This window comes from Hypanus sabinus, chromosome 6, assembly GCF_030144855.1.
Source record: "Hypanus sabinus isolate sHypSab1 chromosome 6, sHypSab1.hap1, whole genome shotgun sequence".
NCBI lineage: Eukaryota > Metazoa > Chordata > Chondrichthyes > Myliobatiformes > Dasyatidae > Hypanus > Hypanus sabinus.
In genome coordinates this window covers 25865800-25889801 of record NC_082711.1, presented here as the reverse complement: position 1 = coordinate 25889801, position 24002 = coordinate 25865800, and the positions used below count along the sequence as shown (strand labels likewise).

Genomic DNA, 24002 nt, shown 5'->3' with positions numbered 1-24002 from the left:
ATACACCTGCCTTCTCGCCATATCCTTTGATGCCCTGACTGATCAGGAAACGATCAACTTCCCACTGTGGTCTGTGGCAGTGCATTCCACTGATTTACTACTCTCTGGCTTAAAAATTCTCCTTACTGCCATTCTAAAGGGTCACCCCTCAGTTTTGAGGTTGTGCCCTCTAGTTCTGGATACCCCCACCTTAGGAAACATCCTCTCCACATGCACCCTATCTAGTCCTTTCAACATTTGGTAGGCTTCAGTAAGATTTCACCACCTCCCACCCCTGTCCTCACTTTGCATTCTTCTAATTCCAGGGAATACAGGCCCAAAGCTGCCAAATGCTCCAGTGTTGACCCTTGCATTCACATAATCATCTCATGAAACTCCTCTGAACTCTGTCCAATGACAACACATCCTTTCTGAGATATGGGGCCCAAAACTGTTGACAATACTCCAAGTGAGGCTTGACTAATGTCTTATAAAGGTTCAAGATCTCCTTGTTTTTACATTCTACTCCCCTTGAAATAAATGCCAACATTGCATTTGCCTTCTTTACCACAGACTCAACCTGGAAATTAACCTTATCGGGAGTTTTGCATGAGGACTCTTGGGTCCTGCTGCACCTCTGATGTTTGAACTTTCTCCCCATTTAGATAATAGTTGGCATTATTGTTCCTTTTACAAAAATGCATTATCATACATTTCTCAACACTGTATTCCATCTGCCACTTCTTTGCCCACTCTTTGAATTTGTCTAAGATATGCTACACCACATTGCTTCCTCAGTACTACCTATCCCTCCACCTATATTTGTATCATCTGCAAACTTTGCCATAAAGCCATCAATTCCATTATCCAAATCACTGACAAACAATGTGAAAAGCAGCAGTCCCAATACTAATTCTTGAGGAACACCACTAATCATTGGCAGCCAACCAGAAAAGACCTCTTTTATTTTCACTTTCTGCCTCCTGCCTGTCACACTCCATTGTCCATACTAGTATCTTTCCTGTAACACCATAGGATTTTGTTGTTAAGCAGACTTGTGTGTAGCTCCTTATCAAACGCCTTCTGAAAATCCAAATAAATGATATCCACTGCCTCTCCTTTGTCCATCCTGCTTGTTACTTCCTTGAAGAACTCTAACAGATATGTCAGGCATGATTTCCCTTTACAGAAACCATTGCTGACTTTGACTTTTTTTTTAATTAGTTTTTTTATGCATTTTCTACATCGCTACAGATAGAAAAAAAACCCAAATCAAAATGAAGAACATTAATACAGTGCAAAAATAAACATACAATAATAATATAATACAAAAAAGATAATTGAGAAAGCACCCAAATTGAAGTCATGTAAAATTAGTATCCTCCCCAAGCCCCACAACAAAAAAAAAACTCCAGACCAACCACAACACAATATAGAGAATATAAATCAGGACATTCAAACCCCCAAAACTGTAAATACACTTAAAAACAGAAGATAATAATGCCTACTATCAAAAAAAGAGCTGAAAGCAAGGGACCGAAAAAAAAAACCTTAGTTAAGAGAAAGGTTAGGAAAGTACTCAATAAAAGGTCCCCAGACCTTATGGAACTTTATATCCGAATTAAGAACTGAATAATGAATTTTTTCAAGGTCTAAGCAGGACATAATATCATTAAGCCATTGAGCATGCGTGGGTGGGGCAAAATCTCTCCATCTCAGGAGGATTAAACGTCTAGCCAGGAGAGAAACAAAAGATAATATTCGACACTTAGTCAAACTCAAACATAAATCTGTCTCACCCAAAAAACCAAACAAAGCAATTAAAGGGTTAGACTTATTTTATCATTAATTTTCAAGTATGTCAAAACCTCATCCTTGATAATAGATTCAAACACTTTCACAATCAGTGAGGTTTAACTAACTGACCTATAATTTCCTTTCTTTTGCCTTTCTTTCTTAAGTGTGGTGTAACATTTGCAATTTTGCAGTTCTCTGGGACCATGCCAGAATCTAGTGATTCTTGAAAGATCATGACCATTGCATTTGTTATCTCTTCAGCAAGCTCTCTCAGGACTCTGGGATGCAATCTATCTAGCACAAGTGACATGTCCATCTTGAGAGCTTTGCGTTTGCTTAGCAGTTTTTACTTTGTATTAGCAACAACACTTGCTCCTACTCTCTTGCATTCACGGACCTCTGACACATTGCTGGTGTCTTCCACAGTGAAGACAGATGCAAAGTACCCATTAAGTTCATCTGCTATTTCTTTGTTTCTCTCCCCACCCCCCATTTCTACCTCAGCAGCATCATTTTCCAAGGGTCCCATAACAATTCTCACCTCCCATTATTCTTTTATATAAATCTAAAAACTTTTGTTATCCTGCTTTATATTATTGGCCACTCTGCCCTCATATTTCATCTTTTCCCTTATAGCTTTTTTAGTTGTCTTTTGTTGGATTTTAAAAGCTTCCCAATCATCCAACTTCCCACTTTGCTACCTTGTATGCCCTTTCCTTGGCTTTTATGCAGTCCTTAAATTCCCTTGTTGGCCACGGTTGTCTATCCCTGCCATTTGAGATCTTCTTCCTCTGTGGGACATATCTATCCTGCATCTTGTGAACTATTTCCAGAAACTTCTGCCATCTCTGCTCTACTGTCATCCCCACCAGTATCCTCCTCCAATCCAGCTGGACAAGCTCCTCTCTCATGCCTCTAATTCTTTTTTATTCCATTGTGATACAGATACGAGTTATGCTTCTCTCTATGAATTAATCATATGATCGCTGCCTCCTAGGGGTTCCTTTACATTAAGCTGCCTAATAAGATGTGGATTATTACACAACACCCAATCTAAGATGGCCTTTCCCCAACTAGCGCTTGAGCACAAGGTGATTATTTTTTTTTAAAAAACATCTCAACAAATTCAAAAATTCAACAAAAGCATTCAACAAATTCTCTCTTGCTACCCAACACCAATCAGATTCTCCCAATCCCCTTGCATATAGAAGTTTCCCCCATTACAATTGTGTTATTTACATGTCTTTTCCAGTTTCCTTTGCAATCTCAATCCCACAGTTTGGCTTCTATTTGGAGGCCTATATATGATCCCCTTAATGTGTTTTTCTTTTTACAATATTTTTATTCAGAAGAAAAAACAAGATTTACAGAGTGCAACACATAGATACATCTCAACATAAATTGTGTTCATTTATATATTGTAATAAAATTGATCAAAATGTTATTATATCACATAAAGGTATACCACTCTGTAATCAAAAATTTAAAGATGGGTCATACATCATAAGAATTTTTTTATATTAAAAAAAAGTCATCCCCCTACCAACTACCAAAGAAAAAAGCTGATGGATGATAATGGATAATTTAAAAAATCATATTCGCTTAAGAAGAGAAGATAGAAATATACATAAAAGTCTGTGCACTGTTAAACTTTATAAATTGGAAAAGTAATTTAGGAAAGGTCTGCAGATATCATAAAAAGATTGTTTCGAATTTAAGACTGAGCAGCGGATCTTCTCTAAATTTAAATAGGACATAATATCAGGTAGCCATTGAAGATGTGTAGGAGGGGTAGACTCCTTCCTTTTAAGCAAGATTGCTCTCCTTACTAAAAGAGAGGTAAAAACTAAAACCTGTAGGTTAGGAGTATTTAAAGTTATATTTTCATTTGCAATAATACCAAATAAGGCAGTAAGGGGATTTGGGTCAAATTGGACCCTAAAAAGTTCTGAGAAGGTATGGAATACTTCCCGCCAAAACTTTTCAATTTTAGGGCAAAACCAAAACATATGAATTAAAGAGGCATCAGCCGTGTATGCAGAAATGTACTCCCCATTTTGATTCCACTTATGAAACCTAAGCATTATGTAATCAACAACTGTTGGGATTCTAAGTTTTCCTGTGTTACTTTCATGATATCAGCAAGCTCATTTCAGCTGTTTGCTTGGATCAGTTAGGTGTCTAAGCAGACTGTGCCTTTAAATCCAATGTACTCAGCAAAATTGGTACTTGTTTCTCACAGGCTATTTCATTTGCTTTAAAATAGTGCTCAATCTATTCCGTATACGTATTCCAGTTGTTGTTTGTGTACTCAAATGTGTCAATCTTTCTCATGTCATCAGCATTTCTGTTCTTTTTAAATAATTGTTATGTATCCTGTAACTGGATAACTTACCAGCAAAGATAGAGAAGTCCGTTGAAGTCTGATGTCACTATTTTCAAACGTTTTTATTTATAAAGGGGCACAAAAGTAAGGTTAATACAAACATTCAGATAATGCACGTCGTCAATACTCAATCTAAAGCGCGGGTATAGTAATAATCATCATTAAGAAGTGAGCTCTACTGTTGTCTAGGGGTTAATATATTGTCCGTTGGAAATATAAAAGTCACTCAGAAGTCTGCAGGCTTCAGCCTTTTGGGAATCGCTGGGTTTCACGTGGGGCGACCGAGAGAGAGGGATTGGGGAGAAGAGGAAAAACTTGCCGGGTCTTTATGAAGCTTCCGTGGAATCGGGGGAGCGTTGGTTCCCTCTCCCTGATGTTAGTTAAAAGCGGTTTTCCGTGATTCCAGCCACAAATTCCAATCCCGGAATCTAACGCACGTGGCTTCCTTCAAAATGGCTTACCGCTATGGTGGGATCACTCTCGTGTCTTCTTGGTGCGTCTGAAGGGGCTGTCCCCCTTAGACCCTCCTTTATACTTCCTCACGGGGTCGCAGGTGTCAATCAGGTTGGGATGATACAATCTCTCTCTCAACCAACCCACCTTGCCCGAGGGCTTTTCACGTGGTCTCCATGAGACAATAGTCACTGTCGCCTTATTTTGCATCCCGGGTGGAACGTGCTGTTCAGCACATTTCTCTCTCTCCCACTTCCTGAATCTATTTAGCATGTCTCCCTCTCTCTCCCTTCCTGGGTCTACTGACCCCCCCTCAATGGGTGCTCTTGCGATTCTCACAAAGGAGGGTGCTGGCATCATAACATTAAATAATTATTATCACCTAGTACTCATTGTTTGAGGCCATGAATTCTTCAGTTTCTTGCTTTTTAAAAAAAAACCCCAACCGTCTTTTTTTTTGAAGAGCATGCGCTGCGCTGTTTTTATTAAACTCCCAACGGCTCACTGTGCTTCAAGTAGGTGTCAGGTGAGGGTTTTTTTTTAAAAAAAACCTGATCACTACAGTTGTGTTTTGTAATTCCAAAGCATTAAATTAATTGAAAGGAAAAGGCACGAGTCCAAAATGTGAGTCTAATTCCATGCAACACACACAAAATGCTGGTGGAACACAACAGGTCAGGCAGCATCTATAAGGAGAAGCACTGTCGACATTTCAGGCCGAGACCCTTCATCAGGACATCTAATTTCATGTTTACTTTAAGCGAGGCACACATGTATCACGTGGTGGTGTCATGATGTATGCAGTTTCACTTATTTTTTTTACATCACAATTATTTAAATGAACACGAATGATTAATCAAACAATATATTTACAATATTATTCATACTACTGAAATACTAAACACACCATACTACTTGCTGCACTCACATACTTGCTTTGTGTATTATCAGCTATGTATCAAAGTATCTACATGTGCTGTTAAGCAATTTGTGCTGAAATTGTTTGGGATTAAGCTTTTTTGTGTTTCCCTTCTGTGAAGCCACTTGAAACTTTACTGTATTAGAAGACTGATAGTTCTAGCTGTGGTGATGTATGAAAATAAATTCTGAAGTTAGAAGTGGACATCAGCATAAGGCAGAGAAAAAATTAACTTCCATTGCCATTTTATTTCTCTTTTAGAATCTAATACCGGAATAGATGACATGAAGCTTGTCTTGTGGCAAAAAATAAACTAAATGAATGACTTTTGATATGGGAGAAAGTCAGAAAGAACTATAATGAAGTGACTGAAAGTCTCAATGTGCAGTTTTTTGGTAATATTCCTTCAGAAAAATGAAAAATAATGCTGTCAGCTTGTATACATAATTTTGATTGTAATTCTAATGTGAGTTGAAATAAACATTTGAGAGGAAAAGATTTGAACATGTATTCACATGGCTTCCTACTTCATGATTTTGCATGAGTGCTGGGTTAGAAACTTCACAAAAGCCAATGAAACAAATTTAAATTGGTTTCCCTCGAGTCTTGTGACATTCTGCAATCTCTTAAAAGCCAAAAGCAGTCTTCTACATTCCTCTGGAGAGCATAATCCAGCCATTTTTCTTTTCATTATCCTGTCTGCCTCTAAATCGTTTGACTTGTACGTGCTCTGAAGACCGAAAGAAATCGCTTGCATCAGCAGCAGCTTCTGATTGTTTTGTGGAATTTTTTCCCACCATAAACGTAAAGCTCAAATAGAGAAAGTAGGTTAGGAATTGTGATTGTCCACAGTCAATGGAAAATATTTCAGTTTTTTTTTTCTGATTTATAAATTTTACTCCCACCCCCGATAAGCCAGAGTTTTCCTGCTCAGAGCATTAATGTTTCAGATTTAAGAGCATAGTGATGCAGAGTTAGCGCTACTGCCACACAGCTCCAGTGATTCAAATTTGACCCTGACTTGGGGTAGGATCAGTTAAATTTGCATGTTCCTCCAGTGACTATGAGATTTCCTCATGCCCCTGTTTCTTTCCCCCATCTCTTGTACTGATTAGGAGATTAATTAGCTGCTATAAATTTTCCCAGTGTAATGAGTGACAAGAAAATGTATTTTACATATCCATCAAATCTGATGGATACGTAAAAGAAAGTAGCAGATAAAGACCTGGATGGGCTGAATGGCATAATGAGGAATTTTAAAATGAAGAGGCAATATCACTGGTATCCTGAAGCATCCCCACAGCATGATGTAGCCATTACCATGTTTCACAGTAAGGATGGTGTGTTTTTGGTGATGTGCAGTGTTTGGCTTTTGCCAAATATGGTGTTTAGTTTGATGGCCAAAAAGCTCAATTTTGGTTTTATCAGAACATAGAACTTTCTTCCACGTGGCTTCAGAGTCTCCTACATACCTTCTGGCAAACTCTAGCGAGATTTCATCTGAGTTGTTTCTTTTTCAACAACAAAGCTTTCTTCTTGCCACTCTCCCATAAAGCTGCGACTCAAAAAGCACCCGGGCAACAGTTGTTGTATGTGCAGTCTCTCCCATCTCAGCCACTGAAGCTTGTAACTCCTCCAGAGTTGTCATAGATCTCTTGGTGACCTCCCTCACTAGTCTCCTTGCACTAAGCTCTTCACTCAGTTTTTGAGGATGGCCCACTTTAGGCAGATTTACAGCTGTGCCATATTAGACCATAAGACCATAAAACATTGGAGCAGAATTAGGCCATTCAGTCCATCAATTCTGCTCTGCCATTCCATCATGGCTGATCCTAGATCTCACTCAACACCATTCACCTGCCTTCTTGCCTTATCCTTTGATGCGCTGGCCGATCAGGAAACAGTCAGCTTCCACCTTGTATGCACACAGAATTGGTGTCCAGCGCACTCTGTGGCAGAGCATTCTGCGGATTAACCACTCTCTGGCTAAAAAAAAATCCCTCCTTTCCTCTGTTCTAAAGGGTCACCACTCAATTTTGAGGCTGTGCCTTTTTTAGTCTGGATGCCCCCACCATAGGAAACATCTTCTGCACATCCACGCTGTCTAGTCCTTTCAACATTTGGTAGGTTTCAATGAGTCCCCCCCCCCCCCCTCCCGCATTCTTCTAAATTCTAGTGAGTACAGGCTCAAAGCTGCTTCTCATATGTTAACCCCTTCATTCCCAGTATCATCTTCAAGAACCTCCTATGGACTCACTCCAATGACAACACATCCTTTCTGAGATATGGGGCCCCAAACTGTTGACAGTACTCCAAGTGCGGCTTTACTAGTGTCCATAAAGGCTCAGCATTATCTCCTTGTTTTTACTGTATACTCCTTGAAATAAATGCCAACATTGCATTTGCTGCCTTTACCACATACTCAACCAGGAAATTAACCTACTGGGAGTTTTGCACGAGGACTCCTGGGTCCGTCTGCACCCCTGATGTGTGAACCTCCTCCCCATTTAGATAAGTCCTCACTATTGTTCCCTTTACCAAAATGCATTATCATGCATTTCCCAACACTGTATTCCGTTTGCTACTTTTGTGCCCATTCTTCCAATCTGTATAAGATGTGCTGCAATTGCATTGCTTCCTCAGCACTACCTACCCCTCCACCTATGTTTTGTATCATTCGCAAACTTTGCTACAAAGCCATCAATTCTATTATCCAAATCAATGAGAAACAATGTGAAAAGCAGTGGTCCCAATACTGACCCCTAAGGAACACCACTAGTCACCAACAGCCAACCAGAAAAGGCCTCTTTTATTCCCACTTACTGTCTCCTGCCTGTCGGACATTCCATTATCCATGCCAGTATCTTTCCTGTAGCACCGTAGGATTTTTATCTTGTTAAACAGCCTTTTGTGGCACCTTATCAAATGCCTTCTGAAAATCTAAATAAATTACTTCTACTGCCTATCCTTTGTCCACCCTGCTTGTTACTTCCTTGAACTCCAACAGATTTGTCAGGCACGATTTCCCTTTACAGAAACCATGCTGACTGACTTATTAGTCTCCAAGTACCTCAAAACCTCATCCTTAATTACAGACTCCCAACACTTGCCCAACCACTGAGGTTAAGCTAACTGGCCTATAATTTCCTTTCCTGCTGTAATTGCATTGCTTCCTCAGCACTACCTATCCATCTTTGTATTGTCTGCAAATTTTGCCACAAAACCATCAATTCCATTATCCATCCTTGGACTCACTTTACACCACATGCTGTCGGAACAGTGCTGTCAGGATAATCAAGGACAAGACCCACCCAGCTAACACACTTTTTGTCCCAATTCCCTCTGGGAGAAGGTTCAGGAGCATGAAGATTCGTACGGCCAGATTTGGGAACAGCTTCTTTCCAACTGTGATAAGACTGCTGAACAGATCCTAACCTGGATCTCGGCTGTACCTTCCAAATATCCTGACTTGCACTACCTTACTTTCCCTTTTCTATTTTCTAATTATGATTTATAATTTAAATTTTTATTATATTCGATTTGTACTTCAGGGAGCACGAAGCGCAGAAACAAATATGACTGTGATGATTGTACGTACTAGTATCAATTGTTTGGTGATAATAAAGTAAAGCATAAATATATTATTGACAAACAATGTGAAAAGTATTCCATTTCTTGACGATTGACTTAACTGCACTGCAAGGGGCATTCAGTGACTTGGAAATTTTCTTGTATCTGTCTCCTGACTTGTGCTTCCCAATAACCTTTTAGTGGAGTTGCTTCGAGTGTTCTTTTGTCTTTGTGGTGTAGTTTTTGCCAGGATACCTAACTCACCAGGTGTATACAGGTGTATTTTTTTTTACTGCAATCGATTGAAACGCCTTGACTGCACACAAATCCCCATTTAATTATGTGACTTTTAAAGCCAATTGGCTACATCAGTGATCATTCGGTGTGTCATATTCAAGGCAGTGAATACTTGTTCAATCAATTATTATGTTTTATATTTGTAATTTAAATCACTTTGTAGAGATCTGTTTTCACTTTGACACGAGTCTTTTTCTGTTGATCAGTGTCAAAAAAGCCAAATTAAATCCACTGATTCAATGTTGTGAAAACTTCCAAGGGGGTGAATACTTTTTAGAGGCACTGTATAAGTAAATAGCAATAAATAACAAGCATGAAATAACAAAACAGGGTGCTTAAATGAGTGCAGCTATCCCCTCTTGTTCAAGAGTTTGATGGTTGATGGATAGTAGTTGTTCTTGTGCATAGTGGTGCGAGTCCTGAGGCACCAGTACTTTCTAATTGATGGCAACGGTGAGAAAAGAGTATGGCCTAGATGGTGAGGATCTTTGATGGATGCTGCTTTTCTATGGCAACATTGCATGTTGATGTGCTTAATGGTCAGGAAGCTTTTACCCATGATGTACTGGGCTGAATCCACTACCTTTTGTAGGATTTTCTGCTCTAAGGCATTGGTGTTCCCGTACCAGGCCATAATGCAGCCAGTCAGCACATTTTCCACCACACATCTATAGAAGTTTGCCAAGGTTTGCGATGATATGCTGAATATCCACAAACTCCTGAGCAAGTAGAAGTGCTGACATGCTTTCTTTGTAGTAATATTCAAATGAAGCATCCAGGACAGGTCCTCTGAGATGGTGACACCTAGGAATTTAAGGTTACTGACTTTCTCCACCTCTGATCCTCCAATGATTACTGGCTCATGGACCTTTGGTTTCCCTTTCCTGAAGTCTACAATCAGTTCCTTGGTCTTTTTGACATGAGGTTGTTGTTATTACACCACTCAGATAAGTTTTCAATATTCCTCCTTTGATATTTCACCTCCTTTGATAGAGCTCATACCAATTGTGTCATTGGTGTTGAAGCTGTACTTGGCCCCATGCTCTACTCACTTTATACCTATGACTGTGTGGCTAAGTGCACATCCCTTTGTTGCTCCTGTGCTGATGGAGATTGTAGAGGAGATGTTTTTGATTGGGGTCTGCAAGTGAGGAAATTCAGGATCCAATTGCACAAGGGGGTATTGAGGCCTGGGTCTTGGAGTTTTCTGATTAGTTTTGAGTAGATGATGGTGTTAAATGCTGAGCTATAATTGAGTTATAAAAAAAAAGTTCTGAAGTATGCATCATTACTGTCTAGATGTTCTAGGATTGTGTGAAGAGCCAACGAGACAGCATCTGCTGTAGATCTGTTGTTTGGGTAGGCGAATTGGAGCGGATCCAAGTTGCCATTCTGACAGGATCAGACGTGCTTCAACACCAGTCTCTTAAAATACTTTATCACTGTGGATATAAGTGCAACTAGGTGATTGTCATTTAGACATGTTACCACGCTCATCTTGGTCACCAGTATAATTGAAAACTGCTTGAAGCAGATGGGCACCATGTACTTACTTCCTCTAACATTCTCAATTGGATCTGTCCTTATCACTATTATATCTGTAGAAAATTCTATTTCTTTGATTCTACAGTATATTCTTGTCAATTTGGTTGGGTTGGTTCATAAGACATTTTTTTGCCCTCCTTATACATCTTCCAGATGCACTCTAGAGGGCACCATACAGTTTATTTCTTGTAGAAATACTGATGCAATTTGAGGAAGGGATTTCTTGACTTCAGTAATTAGTATTTCTACAAAGACTAAAAGCTAGTAATGTTCTTTATTATGGTTCGTCAAAAGCTGTTTCTCTTTAAACTTATAAACTCAAGGTGTATAGAGTGGTTTAATTAATTTTAAAGTAGTTACATATAATAAAACATTAACTATTTTAGAGCTTGTTTGTGCTTTTGTCTTCAATGACCAAAAAGACTCGATTAGCTCTTTATCCATTTGTATTGTAGTAAAAAGACACACCCGTAAAATTTAATGATGACACTAATATTGGCAAAATCTCATGGTGATGAGCAGGTGTACAGGAGTGAAATAGGTAGGCTAGTTAAGTGGTATCACAACAACCTTGCTCTCAGTGTCAGTAAGACTAAGGAATGGATTATGGACTTTTGGAAGGGGAATTTGGAAAATCTCTTGGCAATCCTCATTGAGAGGTTACTGGTGGAAAGGTGAGCAGCTTCAAGTTCCAGAGTATCAACATGTCAGAGGATCATTCCTGGTCCCAACTCATTGATACAATCATGATGAAGGCATACTGTACTTCATTAGGAGTTTGAGGTATTGTGGTATGTCACCAAAGATGTATTATGGAGAGCACTTTGACTGATTGCATCATGGTCTGGTGTGGAGGCACCAATGCACAGGGTCATGGAGGCTTCAGAGGATTGTAGACTGCCAACTCCAAATGGGTGCAAGCTTCCTAACCGTCAAGGACACCTTCAAAATGTCCTCCAAGAAGGTGTGGTGCATCAGTGTGAACCCTCACCGTTAGGGACATGCCTTCTTCTCATTGCTGTCATTAGAGATGAGGTACAAGAGCCTAAAGTCTTACACTCAGTGTTTTATGAACAGCTTCTTCCCCTCTAATATCAAACTTCTGAATGGCCCATTAACACTGCTATTCCTGTTTTGCACTATTTATTTATTTATTGTGTTGTAACTTGTATTTTTTTTCCTTTGCTAAACTCTCTACTGCTACCACAAAACAACACATTTCATGACTGATTTCAGTGACAGTAGACCTTCTGATTATTGGCAAATAAGTATTTCATGAAGCTTTGCTCCAAAAAAAACTAGCAGACATTTAGTTGATTTAGAAGTTTGAAATTATCATTTAATGCATCTGTGATTGCAGCCATCGGGAAAGTACAACTTCCTTTCCAAACAAAACCATGCCAGTGGCAATATGCACCAGTACTTCCAATGCTAATCGAACTTAGTGTGCCAGCTCCTCTTGCTCAGCAGATGTAACAGGCTTCTGAATGACATGAAATATAATTAACGCTCTAGCACTGGGATTTATATCTTTTGGTATAGATCTATTCACATTTTAACCTCCAGGTCGCTTAATATAGGAAAAAATGGATTGAATTGGAGGTTTGTTGTCTATATAACTCAATTAAAGCAGCTCAGGTTCAGTGTGATATGGAGGCAAAGATAACAAAAGCAAACTGTCACAGCTAGTAAAATCTCTCTACAATTCAATGTTATTTCTGGTTTGAAAGTGGAAATATTCATGGATTTTCAAATTCTTTGAATTCGATTTTTTGATATTTTCCGCATTTTTGTATTTTCAAAGACTGTTAAGGTCAAATGTGAAACGAAAAGCTCAACAGAGATAGTAACTTTATTTCCAGTACTTCTCTTAGAGCATGATAACAAACCCTTCCAACCCAATAAATTCTCAGTGGCAATTACACCCATGTGACCAATTAATCAATGAACCCCCCCCCAAGTCTTTGGAACATGGGAGGAAACTGGAGCACCCAGAAGAAACCCATGTGTCGTGGGGAGGATGTACCAACTCCTTGCAGTCAGCCGTTGAATTGAATCCAGGCCACTGTCACTGTAATAACATTATGCTAACTACTGCGCTACAGGTCTGTGGAGAGAGAAACATTAAACCATAGAATTTGAGTTATTTTGCATATAATAAAAATCTTTCAAACCTTGAAATTTTTTTTTCTTCAGAAGAACAGTAAAATTTAGAGATGTGAAGTAAGTTCAGTAGAATAAGGTTTTTCTTTTGTTTTATTTTCAACACCCCTGTATATCACCCAGGTACCCATTTCATGATCAACACAGTTCTGATTTAGTATTGTTAAGCCTTGCAAATAAATTATGGAGTGCATCATTGACCTCTAACTGAAGAACTATACTAGCCATGTTGCTGAGGTATTGCTCATATATTTTGTATTAAATGATGAACTGTGTTTTGTTCATAATTGGGGATTCCAAAAACAGATCTATTCTGAATGTACTTAAAAACTCATTTTGTCTTTAAATATAAACTTTATGTATACTTATTTTGACTTGAATTGCTTTTCTTTTAAGTTTGCAGGGCATTAGTAGATGAAATAGACTGGGCAGTTAAGAAAGTAGATCCAAAAAAGACAATTCAAGTGGGATCTTTTCGAATTAGTCCTGATGGCTCTCAAAACCCAAATGAGGTATGTATGTTGTTTATTATGCATAATTTATAGCCATTTATCCAAACAGCAGTATTCTACAAATTTGGTAACCTTAGTCACTTAGGATAATAGAATATGAATTAACTTTACCCTTGGGAAATGGAAATTTTTGGTGATGTGTAGAATGGACTTGAATATGTGACGAATATAAAACAGTAAAAATGCCTTAAAGAAGGGAGAAATCCCAAATTTACTACAATACAACATTTATAACACTTCAATTTAATAGAATTATAATGGGCAATTAAAATTGTGTCCTCTTATCGGTGAACTTCATATTCTTCTTGGTCTTTAATCTCTACATTTATTATATGAATATTTAATAGTTTATGACAGTTCACTAAATGTTCATTGGTTGTTTGGGTTTTGCTTATGTGTATTTTGTTTATAAATTTTATTGTATTTTTTGTTTCCTATAAATGCCTGCAAGAAAATGAATCTCAATGTCATATATAGTGACATGTATCTATGTTGGTAATACATTTACTTTGAATTTGACTAGAAGGTTAATTCTAAGTTGCATCAATTTCCATCTACAAAACAGCTGCTGTTTTTTGGGAATAAAGTATATCAATAAAGATAGGAAATTGGAAAAATGGTCAAAGGATGATGTGGATTTAAAATCCTACCCACTGTCTAATCAGGTGTTATGATCTGTATAACCAAAGATAAAATATTTTGAAATATCATACATGGCAGAAGAAGAAAAGGAAACACTTAAGTAGCATTAACCTTCTACCTGTAGGTAATGTCTCAGCCATAGTAAGAAATACGCGTAAATTTTAGAATATTTTGTTACTTAAGGAAGCTTTCAAAGAGAGATGATTTAGATACAAAGTAGGGAAAAGAAGGATATCTAAAAGTAGAGCTTACTCAGTGATCTAAAGATAGACCTGAAATGAGATGGTGAAAAGGGATTTAAGAAAATTATACGATTAATTTAATATAGTAGAAATTTAATCTAATCTGAACATGAAAGGCACAGAAGATAACTTGGAAGAAAACATTAATGAAAGTAGATTACTGACCATAAAAAAAAATGCAAGTATTCTGTAAATGTTTAAGTTGTAATGAGAAGTGTAATTAAAGGAAGATGAGACTATCCAACAAAGAGATTTGGTATGCAATGAGTACTTTGCATCTGTCTTCACTGGGAAAGGGTGGGGTATAATAGTCTTAGTACACAATAGGGAATAAAATTAAAGGGGAATGAGATTAGTTGAATAGCTCTTTTAAAGTATTGTGACACACACTTTTTGTTCTATATAATTCATCCCAATTATTTTTCAAAATGGTTCCTTTCCTCCTCGAATTTGTTAGCTGCATACCCCTTGGCTTGAAGCAGTTCCGTACCTGGATTAATGTCTTTTGGTTTAATGCCCATTGTGTACTTGACACACAACCAAGATAATTAATTATTAAAATGCTATTCTTTGGATTATTATTGCTCTGTCTACTACTTATGGTGTCTTGACCAGTATTCTTTGCTTAGTCAAAAGAAAATCCAATTAGGCACAATGGTTATTCAATTTGTATTGTTTTCCCTGGGTGGTTGGCTCAACAAAACATTTCCTTCAGAAAAACTAAAAATGTACATATGATCAGCAAATTAAGGTAAATCTGTAGAGGAAAAACAGCTAATGTTTCATCTTGATGATGTGAAGAGTGGTCATCAGTATTAATGTGTTTTCACCACAGATGCTGTCTGACTTGATGAATATTTCATTTTTATATCAGATTTCTACCATCTGTATTGCTTTAATTATGTAATAAAAGTTTTGTTTTTTTTCTCAACATGCACAAGGTGCTACCAAAACTGGCAGACTTCCAGTTCCTAGTACTTGATAAGCTACCTTCTGGAACTACTATAGAGGTTTGATTTAACTGAGTATTTTGCTGGGCCATTTGGAGGACATTTTAATGGTCAGCTACATTATCATGGGTGAGGTACAGATGACGGTTTAATGAGGCCTGGATCCTAGAGCCAGCTATAAGTTAACTTGCTGGTCTCAAATCATCTTTTCTGATTGTATTTTGTTTATGGAAGTAGTTCAGACAGTTTCATTTCAGCCAGTTATGGTGGGATTTCAACTCCAAAGTTCGGCTTGGGCTTTATTAGCAATGTGTTGCTACACTGCTATAGATAATGTTAATGAGCTACATATATCAGACATCTGTGTTGAGCAAGATATATTAGTTAGTAATTGTTAACTGTTAGCAGCAGGAGGTGGCTTAAAACCATCAAAGTTAACGTGGATTTAGAATTGGATTTGATGCTTGGCAGATAAAAGTATTTTGTGTCCTGGAAGTCCATGGTGACTTCGAAATGCCTACTGTTTTGAAAAACTGAGGGCTCCTATAGAGTCCTAATTGGCTTGTATTTAGCTCTGCACAGAGGTTTATATGGACAGTAGTTTTTAATTAAGTGCATTTCTATCTTATTACCCAGTTGAAATGCAGTACATTTTAAATAATACATAGTGATAATAAGTTTGGTTAAGATAGATGCTTGTCATCAAGCATCTATTCAACAGCAACTTCAGATATGGTAGGTTGTGCACACAGAATTTGGGAACTTTAGGGAGTTCGCTCTGCCGCAAGCTGTGTGAAAGCAACATCTTACTAGCTGGCTCTACATTTGAGTGTATAAATGCTGTGAAGTTCCTTTGGTTGCATTTTAAAAATAGACTAAACTTCCACCTGAAAGTTGGGCTCATTTCATTTCAAGTGCCCATTTTAATGGCACCACGAGTCTCAATTGCTATTCTTAAGTTCCTGAAAGTTAATTGATAACTGTGGAACTGCAGTCTTCAGCTTGTAATTATTTTTATAATTTGTTTTTAAATCTAAATTATGTTGAATTTTAATCAAATCTTTCTTTATCTCTACATTTTTCTTTCTGTACCTGTTTAGAGATTTTAATTCAAACTTGTGTTGGCTCATCTACTGAGCTGTTCATTATCATTTCTTCAGTATAATACCAAAGATGCCCAAAAGCTTTCCTTGTCACTCTAGGTTCCTTTCCATATTGACTGTTCATGGAATGCTAATGATGCACCATGCAGGACAGCTGCCTCCTTGAGATGTGGATGGAGCAAATTGTAATTCAATCAGTTATTCAGATTTGATTTTTGTCTCTGAAGTTTATTGTTAGTAGTTTAAGATATAGGGAAACATTGGCAAGGAGGCATGTGACAAATCTCACTGCCTTACAGGTCCAATTCAACCTTAATAATACTTTGAAATGAGTGGGTAGAGAATTCCAAATTATTGGGCAATCATAACATTGAATGGAGCAGAATCACCAAATCAGGATAACAAATATGGTGATGGCTTAATGAATGCTCATCTTATCCATTTTGGTAAGAAAGACAAATTCTTTGTAACAAAACTAGAAGATGTTGCTTTTTTATTGCTAATACTAAGAATAAAATAATTTAATAAAATAATTACATCAATATAACCATTATGGAAGAAGTGACAGTTATGAAAATTTGAACACACTCTTAATTGACTACTTCCTCAAATTACATCTTCAAAAAAAAAACAGGATATCCTACAAACAAAGCCAAACTAACTATCAACCCCTAACTTTCAAAACTTGGATTAATCCTGACTCTCAGTAATAATTCCAATAATTCCTTTCAGTAATTTCCCTACAATTAACTATTCCCTACTTCCTCAAATTGACTGACTGCTTCTTGCTGTGCCCAACATGCTTAATTAAAACACAACAAAATTCAAGTGAAATCAAAGACAGCACTTTGTCATTTGGAATGCCAGTGCATTCAACTTCATACAGAAAATAAACTAAAGGTTTAAGGATTAATTTCATAAGCTAGTGAGAGATAATTGAAGTATTATTAATGTAAGTTAGCCAAGATACATTTTCTGTGACACAGAATATATGGAAATAATTATATAAATTCAGTGAGTGTTGTGTGCAAGTCTCTGTGCCTGTTCCTGCTGGCTAAAATGGATGAAGTATTCTCCGCTTCATGAAATTAATGCAGCAATGAGCAGTAACCTCTGAGGTGTTGCAGGTATCTAGTAACATTGCTCACAGATGAGATACCAAATGATTAGAGGCAGCAAATGCTGTACTTTTTTTTATTTATAAGGATAAGCCAGGTAATTTGAGTCCAGAGAGTTTAATATTGGGAAATTATTGGAAGGAATCATTGCTGAAAGTCAGGATTAACCCAACTCTTGAAAGTTAGGGGTTGATAGTTAACATGACATTGTGGGATAACTTTTTTTTAATCTTTAAGTTTTTACTTGAAGATATAACAAGATGAGAACAATGTGGTGGATTTAGTTTTCATGGATTTCAGTAAGGCCTTTAGTAAGGTCCCACCTTGAAGGCTGGTCCAGAAGCTTGGAGCTCTCCATGGAGAAGCTGTTCATGGGCCATGTGCATTTGAGGAATGGTTAGTTTGCACCTTTCTAAAGTGTGTATCATCTCTTTAGTCTTGTCTTTGTTGAGATTCAAGCTGTTGTGCTCACACTATTCTACCAGCTGGTCTACCCCCCCTCTCTACACTGTCACAGTGAAGTAAGGCTGGGTAAGTTCCTTTCAAAGGAGAAAGTTTCAAAAGTTGAGGCAAGTATTGGGTAGGTCATGGCAGCTGAGATCAGCCCCATGGTTTGTTCATCCTGCAGCATGTGGGAAATCATGGATACTTCCAGTGTCTCTGACAACTAGTGTGCAGGAAGTGTGTCCAGCTGCAGCTTTTGGCAGACCACATTGAGTGTCTGGAGCTGCGACTGGATTCATACTGGAGCATCCACGATGCTGAGAAAGTCGCAAATAGCACATTCAATGAGTTGGCTACACCTCAGGTAAAGGCTACACAGGCAGAAAGAGAAGGGGTGTCCACCAGATAGCATAGCAGTAGGCAGGTAGTGCAGGAGTCCCCTGAGGTCATCTCCCTCCTAAACAGATAGACTGTTTTGGATACTGTTGGGGGAGATGCCTCATCAGGGGAAGGCAGCAGCAGCCAAGTTCATCGCATCATGGGTGGCTCTGCGGCACAGGAGGGAAGGGAAAGGAGTGGGAGAGCTATAGTGATAGGGGATTCGATTGCAAGAGGAATAGATAGGCGTTTCTGCGGCCGCAAATGAAACTCCAGGATGGTACGTTGCCTCTCTGGTGCAAGGGTCAAGGATGTCCCTGAGCGGCTGCTGGACATTCTGGAATGGGAGGGTGAACAGCCAGTAGTCGTGGTGCACATAGGTATGAACGATATAGGTAAAAAATGGGATGAGGTCCTACAAAGTGAATTTAGGGAGTTAGGAGTTAAACTAAAAAGTAGGACCACAAAGGTAATAATCTCTGGATTACTACCAATGCCACGTGCTGGTCAGAGTAGAAATAGGAGGATATTTCAGATGAATATTGGCTTGAAAAATGGTGCAAGGGGGAGGGATTCAAATTTCTGGGGGAGGTGGGACCGGTATAAACAGGACGGTCTGCACCTGGGCTGGACTGGAACCAATGTCCTGTGGGGAGCGTTTGCTACTGCTCTTCAGGAGGATTTAAACTAATGTGGCAGGGGGATGGGAACAAGTGCAGAGACACAGAGGGGAGTAAAATGAGGGTAGAAGCAAAAAGTCTTAAGGTGAAAAGTAAAAGTGGCAGGCAGGCAAATCCAGGGCAAAAAGCAAAAAGGGCCACTTTTCAACATAATTGTATAAGGCCTAAGAGTGTTGTAAAAACAAGCCTGAAGGCTTTGTGTGTCAGTGCGAGGAACATTCGTAACAAGGTGGATGGATTGAATATGCAGATAGTTATTAATGAATATTATATAGTTGGGATCACAGAGACATGGCTCCAGGGTGACCAAGGATGGGAGCTCAACATCCAGGGATATTCAATATTCAGGAGGGATAGACAGGAAAGTAAAGGAGGTGGGGTAGCATTGCTGGTTAGAGAGGAGATTAATGCAATAGAAAGGAAGGACATCAGCCTGGAGGATGTGGAATAGATATGGGTAGAGCTACATAACACTAACGGGCAGAAAACGCTGGTGGGAGTTGTGTACAGGCCACCTAACAGTAGTAGTGAGGTTGGAGATGGCATTAAACAGGAAATTAGAAATGTGTGCAATAAAGGAACAGTAGTTATAATGGGTGACTTCAATCTACATATAGATTGGGTGAACCAAATTGGTAAGGGTGCTGAGGAAGAGGATTTCTTGGAATGTATGCGGGATGGTTTTCTGAACCAACATGTCGAGGAACCAACTAGAGAGCAGGCCATTCTAGATTGGGTATTGAGCAATGAGGAAGGGTTAGTTAGCAATCTTGTTGTGCGAGGCCCCTTGGGTAAGAGTGACCATAATATGGTGGAATTCTTCATTAAGATGGAGAGTGACATAGTTAATTCAGAAACAAAGGTTCTGAACTTAAAGAAGGGTAACTTTGAAGGTATGAGACGTGAATTAGCTAAGATAGACTGGCAAATGATACTTAAAGTGTTGACGGTGGATATGCAATGGCAAGCATTTAAAGATCGCATGGATGAACTACAACAATTGTTCATCCCAGTTTGGCAAAAGAATGAACCAGGGAAGGTAGTGCACCTGTGGCTGACAAGGGAAATTAGGGATAGTATCAAGTCCAAAGAAGAAACATATAAATTAGCAAAAAAAAGTGGCACACCTGAGGACTGGGAGAATTTCAGAGACCAGCAGAGGAGGACAAAGGGCTTAATTAGGAAAGGGAAAAAAAGATTATGAGAGAAAGCTGGCAGGGAACATAAAAACTGACTGTAAAAGCTTTTATAAATATGTGAAAAGAAAAAGATTGGTCAAGACAAATGTAGGTCCCATACAGTCAGAAACAGGTGAATTGATCATAGGGAACAAAGACATGGCAGACCAATTGAATAACTACTTTGGTTCTGTCTTCACTAAGGAGGTCATAAATAATCTTCCGGAAATTGTAAGGGACCGAGGGTCTAGTGAGATGGAGGAACTTAGGGAAATATATGTTAGTAGGAAAGTGGTGTTAGGTAAATTGAAGGGATTAAAGGCAGATAAATCCCCGGGGCCAGATGGTCTGCATCCCAGAGTACTTAAGTACTTAAGCCCAAGAAATAGTGGATGCGTTGGTTATAATTTTTCAAAACTCCTTAGATTCTGGATTAGTTCCTGAGGATTGGAGGGTTGCTAATGTAACCCCACTTTTTAAAAAAGGAGGGAGAGAGAAACCGGGCAATTATAGACCAGTGAGTCTGACATCGGTGGTGGGGAAAATGCTAGAGTCGGTTATCAAAGATGTGATAACAGCACATTTGGAAAGAGGTGAAATCATCTGATAAAGTCAGCATGGATTTGTGAAAGGAAAATCATGTCTGACGAATCTTATAGAATTTTTTGAAGATGTAACTAGTAGAGTGGATAGGGGAGAGCCAGTGGATGTGGTATATTTAGATTTTCAAAAGGCTTTTGACAAGGTCCCACACAGGAGATTAGTGTGGAAACTTAAAGCACACGGTATTGGGGGTATGGTATTGATGTGGATAGAGAATTGGTTGGCAGACAGGAAGCAAAGAGTTGGAGTAAAAGGGACCTTTTCAGAATGGCAGGCAGTGACTAGTGGGATACCGCAAGGCTCAGTGCTGGGACCCCAGTTGTTTTCAATATAAATGATTTAGACGAGGGAATTAAATGCAGCATCTCCAAGTTTGCAGATGACACGAAGCTGGGTGGCGGTGTTAACTGTGAGGAGGATGCTAAGAGGATGCAGGGTGACTTGGATAGGTTAGGTGAGTGGGCAAATTCATGGCAATTTAATGTGGATAAATGTGAGGTTATACATTTTGGTTGCAAGAACAGGAAAACAAATTATTATCTGAATAGTGGTTGTTTAGGAAAAGGGGAGGTGCAACGAGACCTGGGTGTCATTGTACACCAGTCATTGAAGGTGGGCATGCAGGTACAGCAGGCGGTGAAAAAGGCAAATGGTATGTTGGCATTCATAGCAAAAGGATTTGAGTACAGGAGCAGCGAGGTTTTACTGCAGTTGTACAAGGCCTTGGTGAGACCGCACCTAGAGTATTGTGTGCAGTTTTGGTCCTCTAATCTGAGGAAAGACATTCTTGCCATAGAAGGAGTACAAAGAAGGACTTTCATATGAAGAAAGACTGGATCGACTCGGCTTATACTCACTGGAATTTAGAAGATTGAGGGGGGGATCTTATTGAAACATATAAAATTCTAAAGGGATTGGACAGGCTAGATGCAGGAAGATTGTTTCCGATGTTGGGGAAGTCCAGAACGAGTGGTCACAGTTTAAGGATAAAGGGGAAGCCTTTTAGGACCGAGATGATGAAAAACTTCTTCACACAGAGAGTGGTGAATCTGTGAAATTCTCTACCACAGGAAACAGTTGAGGCCGATTCATTGGCTATATTTAAGATGGAGTTAGATATGGCCCTTATGGCTAAAGGATTCGGGGGAATCAGGGGGTATGGAGAGAAAGCAGGTACAGGATTCTGATTTGGATGATCAGCCATGATCATACTGAATGGCGGTGCAGGCTCGAAGGGCCGAATGACTACTCCTGCACCTATTTTCTATGTTTCTATGTCTCATCATTGTTGTTGATGAGGCCAACCACTGCTGTGATTTTATTTGAACTGGATCTAGAGTTACAGTCATGTGTCATAAGCACGAACAGCTTTGGACTGAGAATACAAGCCTGAGGGGAGCGCCAGTGTTTCGTATGATGGAGCTAGGGTTGTTTCTGCTAACATGGACTGACTGGTCTTTCAAGAAGTAAAAGCTCCAGTTACAGAGAGAGGCATGGGAACCCAATGAGGACAGTTTACCCACCAGCTTCTGAAGGATGATCTTATTGAATGTCAAGCTAAAGTCAATAAACAGCATCCTGGTGTATGAGGCACCATTTTCCGGGGTAGGGCAGAACAGAGTGGAGTGCAGAGTCTGTGGCATTATTAGTTAATTGAATGATAAGTGAACTGCAAAAGGTCTAATGTAGCAGAAAGATTGGATTTAATGTGATCTGTATCGAAATGCTCAGAGCACTTCATTGTTGCTGAGGTTAGTGCCACTGGATAGTAATCGTTATGGCAGGTTACTGTCACCCTCTTGGGCACTGGGATTATAGTGGCTGCCTTGAAGCCTGGGGGTTCAGTGGATTGTTTCAGAGAGATGTTGAATATTGTGAGTTAGAACCTCTGTTAGCTACACTGCATAGTCCCTCAGCACCCAACCAGCTATGTTATCAGGCCCCCCTTTACATGAGTTGCCCCTGGTTAGGGAATTCTTCACAGTAAAGCTTGTGTACATTGATGACTTTTTAAAGTGAGTTACATATGATAGCTAAATTACACAACTATCTTGGACAAATGTTAACTTGGGTGGAGAAATGGCAGGTAAAATATAAGCCCAACAAGTGGGAGATCTATTAAAGGTAGGGACAATACTGTAAATGTTAGGACTCCAGTGTATTCAAAAACAGAGGGACCTTTACGTACAGTTCATAGAATCTTAAAGTCACAACACAGAATCATGAGTAGATAAAGAAAGCATATGGGATGCATGGCTTTATTAACCAGAGTATTGAAAGTAAAAGCATGGTGATCATGGTACAGTTTTATAAAACTTTGTTTAGACTAAAAAGGTTGTAATTCCACTATAGACCCTGCAAGGGAAATGCACCATGATGTTGTCGGGTAATGATGGAGTGTCTCAACTCAATTGTAAAGAGAGACTGGATAGTCTGTGGCAAAAAAAAACTGCTGGACAAACTCGGTAGGTTTACCAGCATCTGTGGAGGCAAAAGGATGGCCAATATTTTGGGCTGTGCTGCCAGACTTGATGCAGGGTCTTGACCTGACAAGTCAGCTATCCTTTTCCCTCCACAAATGCTGCTGTATCTACTGAATTCCTTCAGTAGTAACTCTGGATGATGAGAGATGTTGCAAATTTAGTCAAGAAGCAAAGGTTGAGGAAGCTGAAGTCAGACAAGGTCTGTGGAAGTAAGCTGAAGGGTTAAACTGCAGGAGGGTTAAATCAGGCCAAGAAAATTGTTATGTATGATTACGGAAAATCCCAAGCCATTTTACACATTTAAAAACAATTAAGTGGCTAGGGAAAGGACAAAGCAACTCATAGACAAATAAGAGAATTTACAATGGAACCATAGAAAATCAGCAAGGTACTAAATGAATACTTCTGTATCGGTATTTACGAGGGAGAAGAACATGGAGGATGATGAAGTCAGGGAGGGGTATGTTGATATCAAGCAGGAGGTGTTGTGTCTTGAAGAACATAAAAGTGTATTAGTCCCCAGAGAAATAAATGAAGTGATTGCAGGGGCCTTGACTGAG

At 38.9% G+C, this 24002-nt stretch overlaps 1 protein-coding gene across 1 annotated transcript in view; it reads left to right on the top strand.

The window, feature by feature from the left end:
* cnpy1 (canopy FGF signaling regulator 1) overlaps positions 1 to 24002 on the top strand; it is a 73363-nt gene that overhangs the window by 27051 nt on the left and 22310 nt on the right. The window contains exon 2 of the mRNA XM_059971858.1: positions 13506 to 13621. Coding sequence (XP_059827841.1) covers positions 13506 to 13621 — 116 coding nt within the window. The remainder of the gene's footprint in view (positions 1 to 13505; positions 13622 to 24002) is intronic.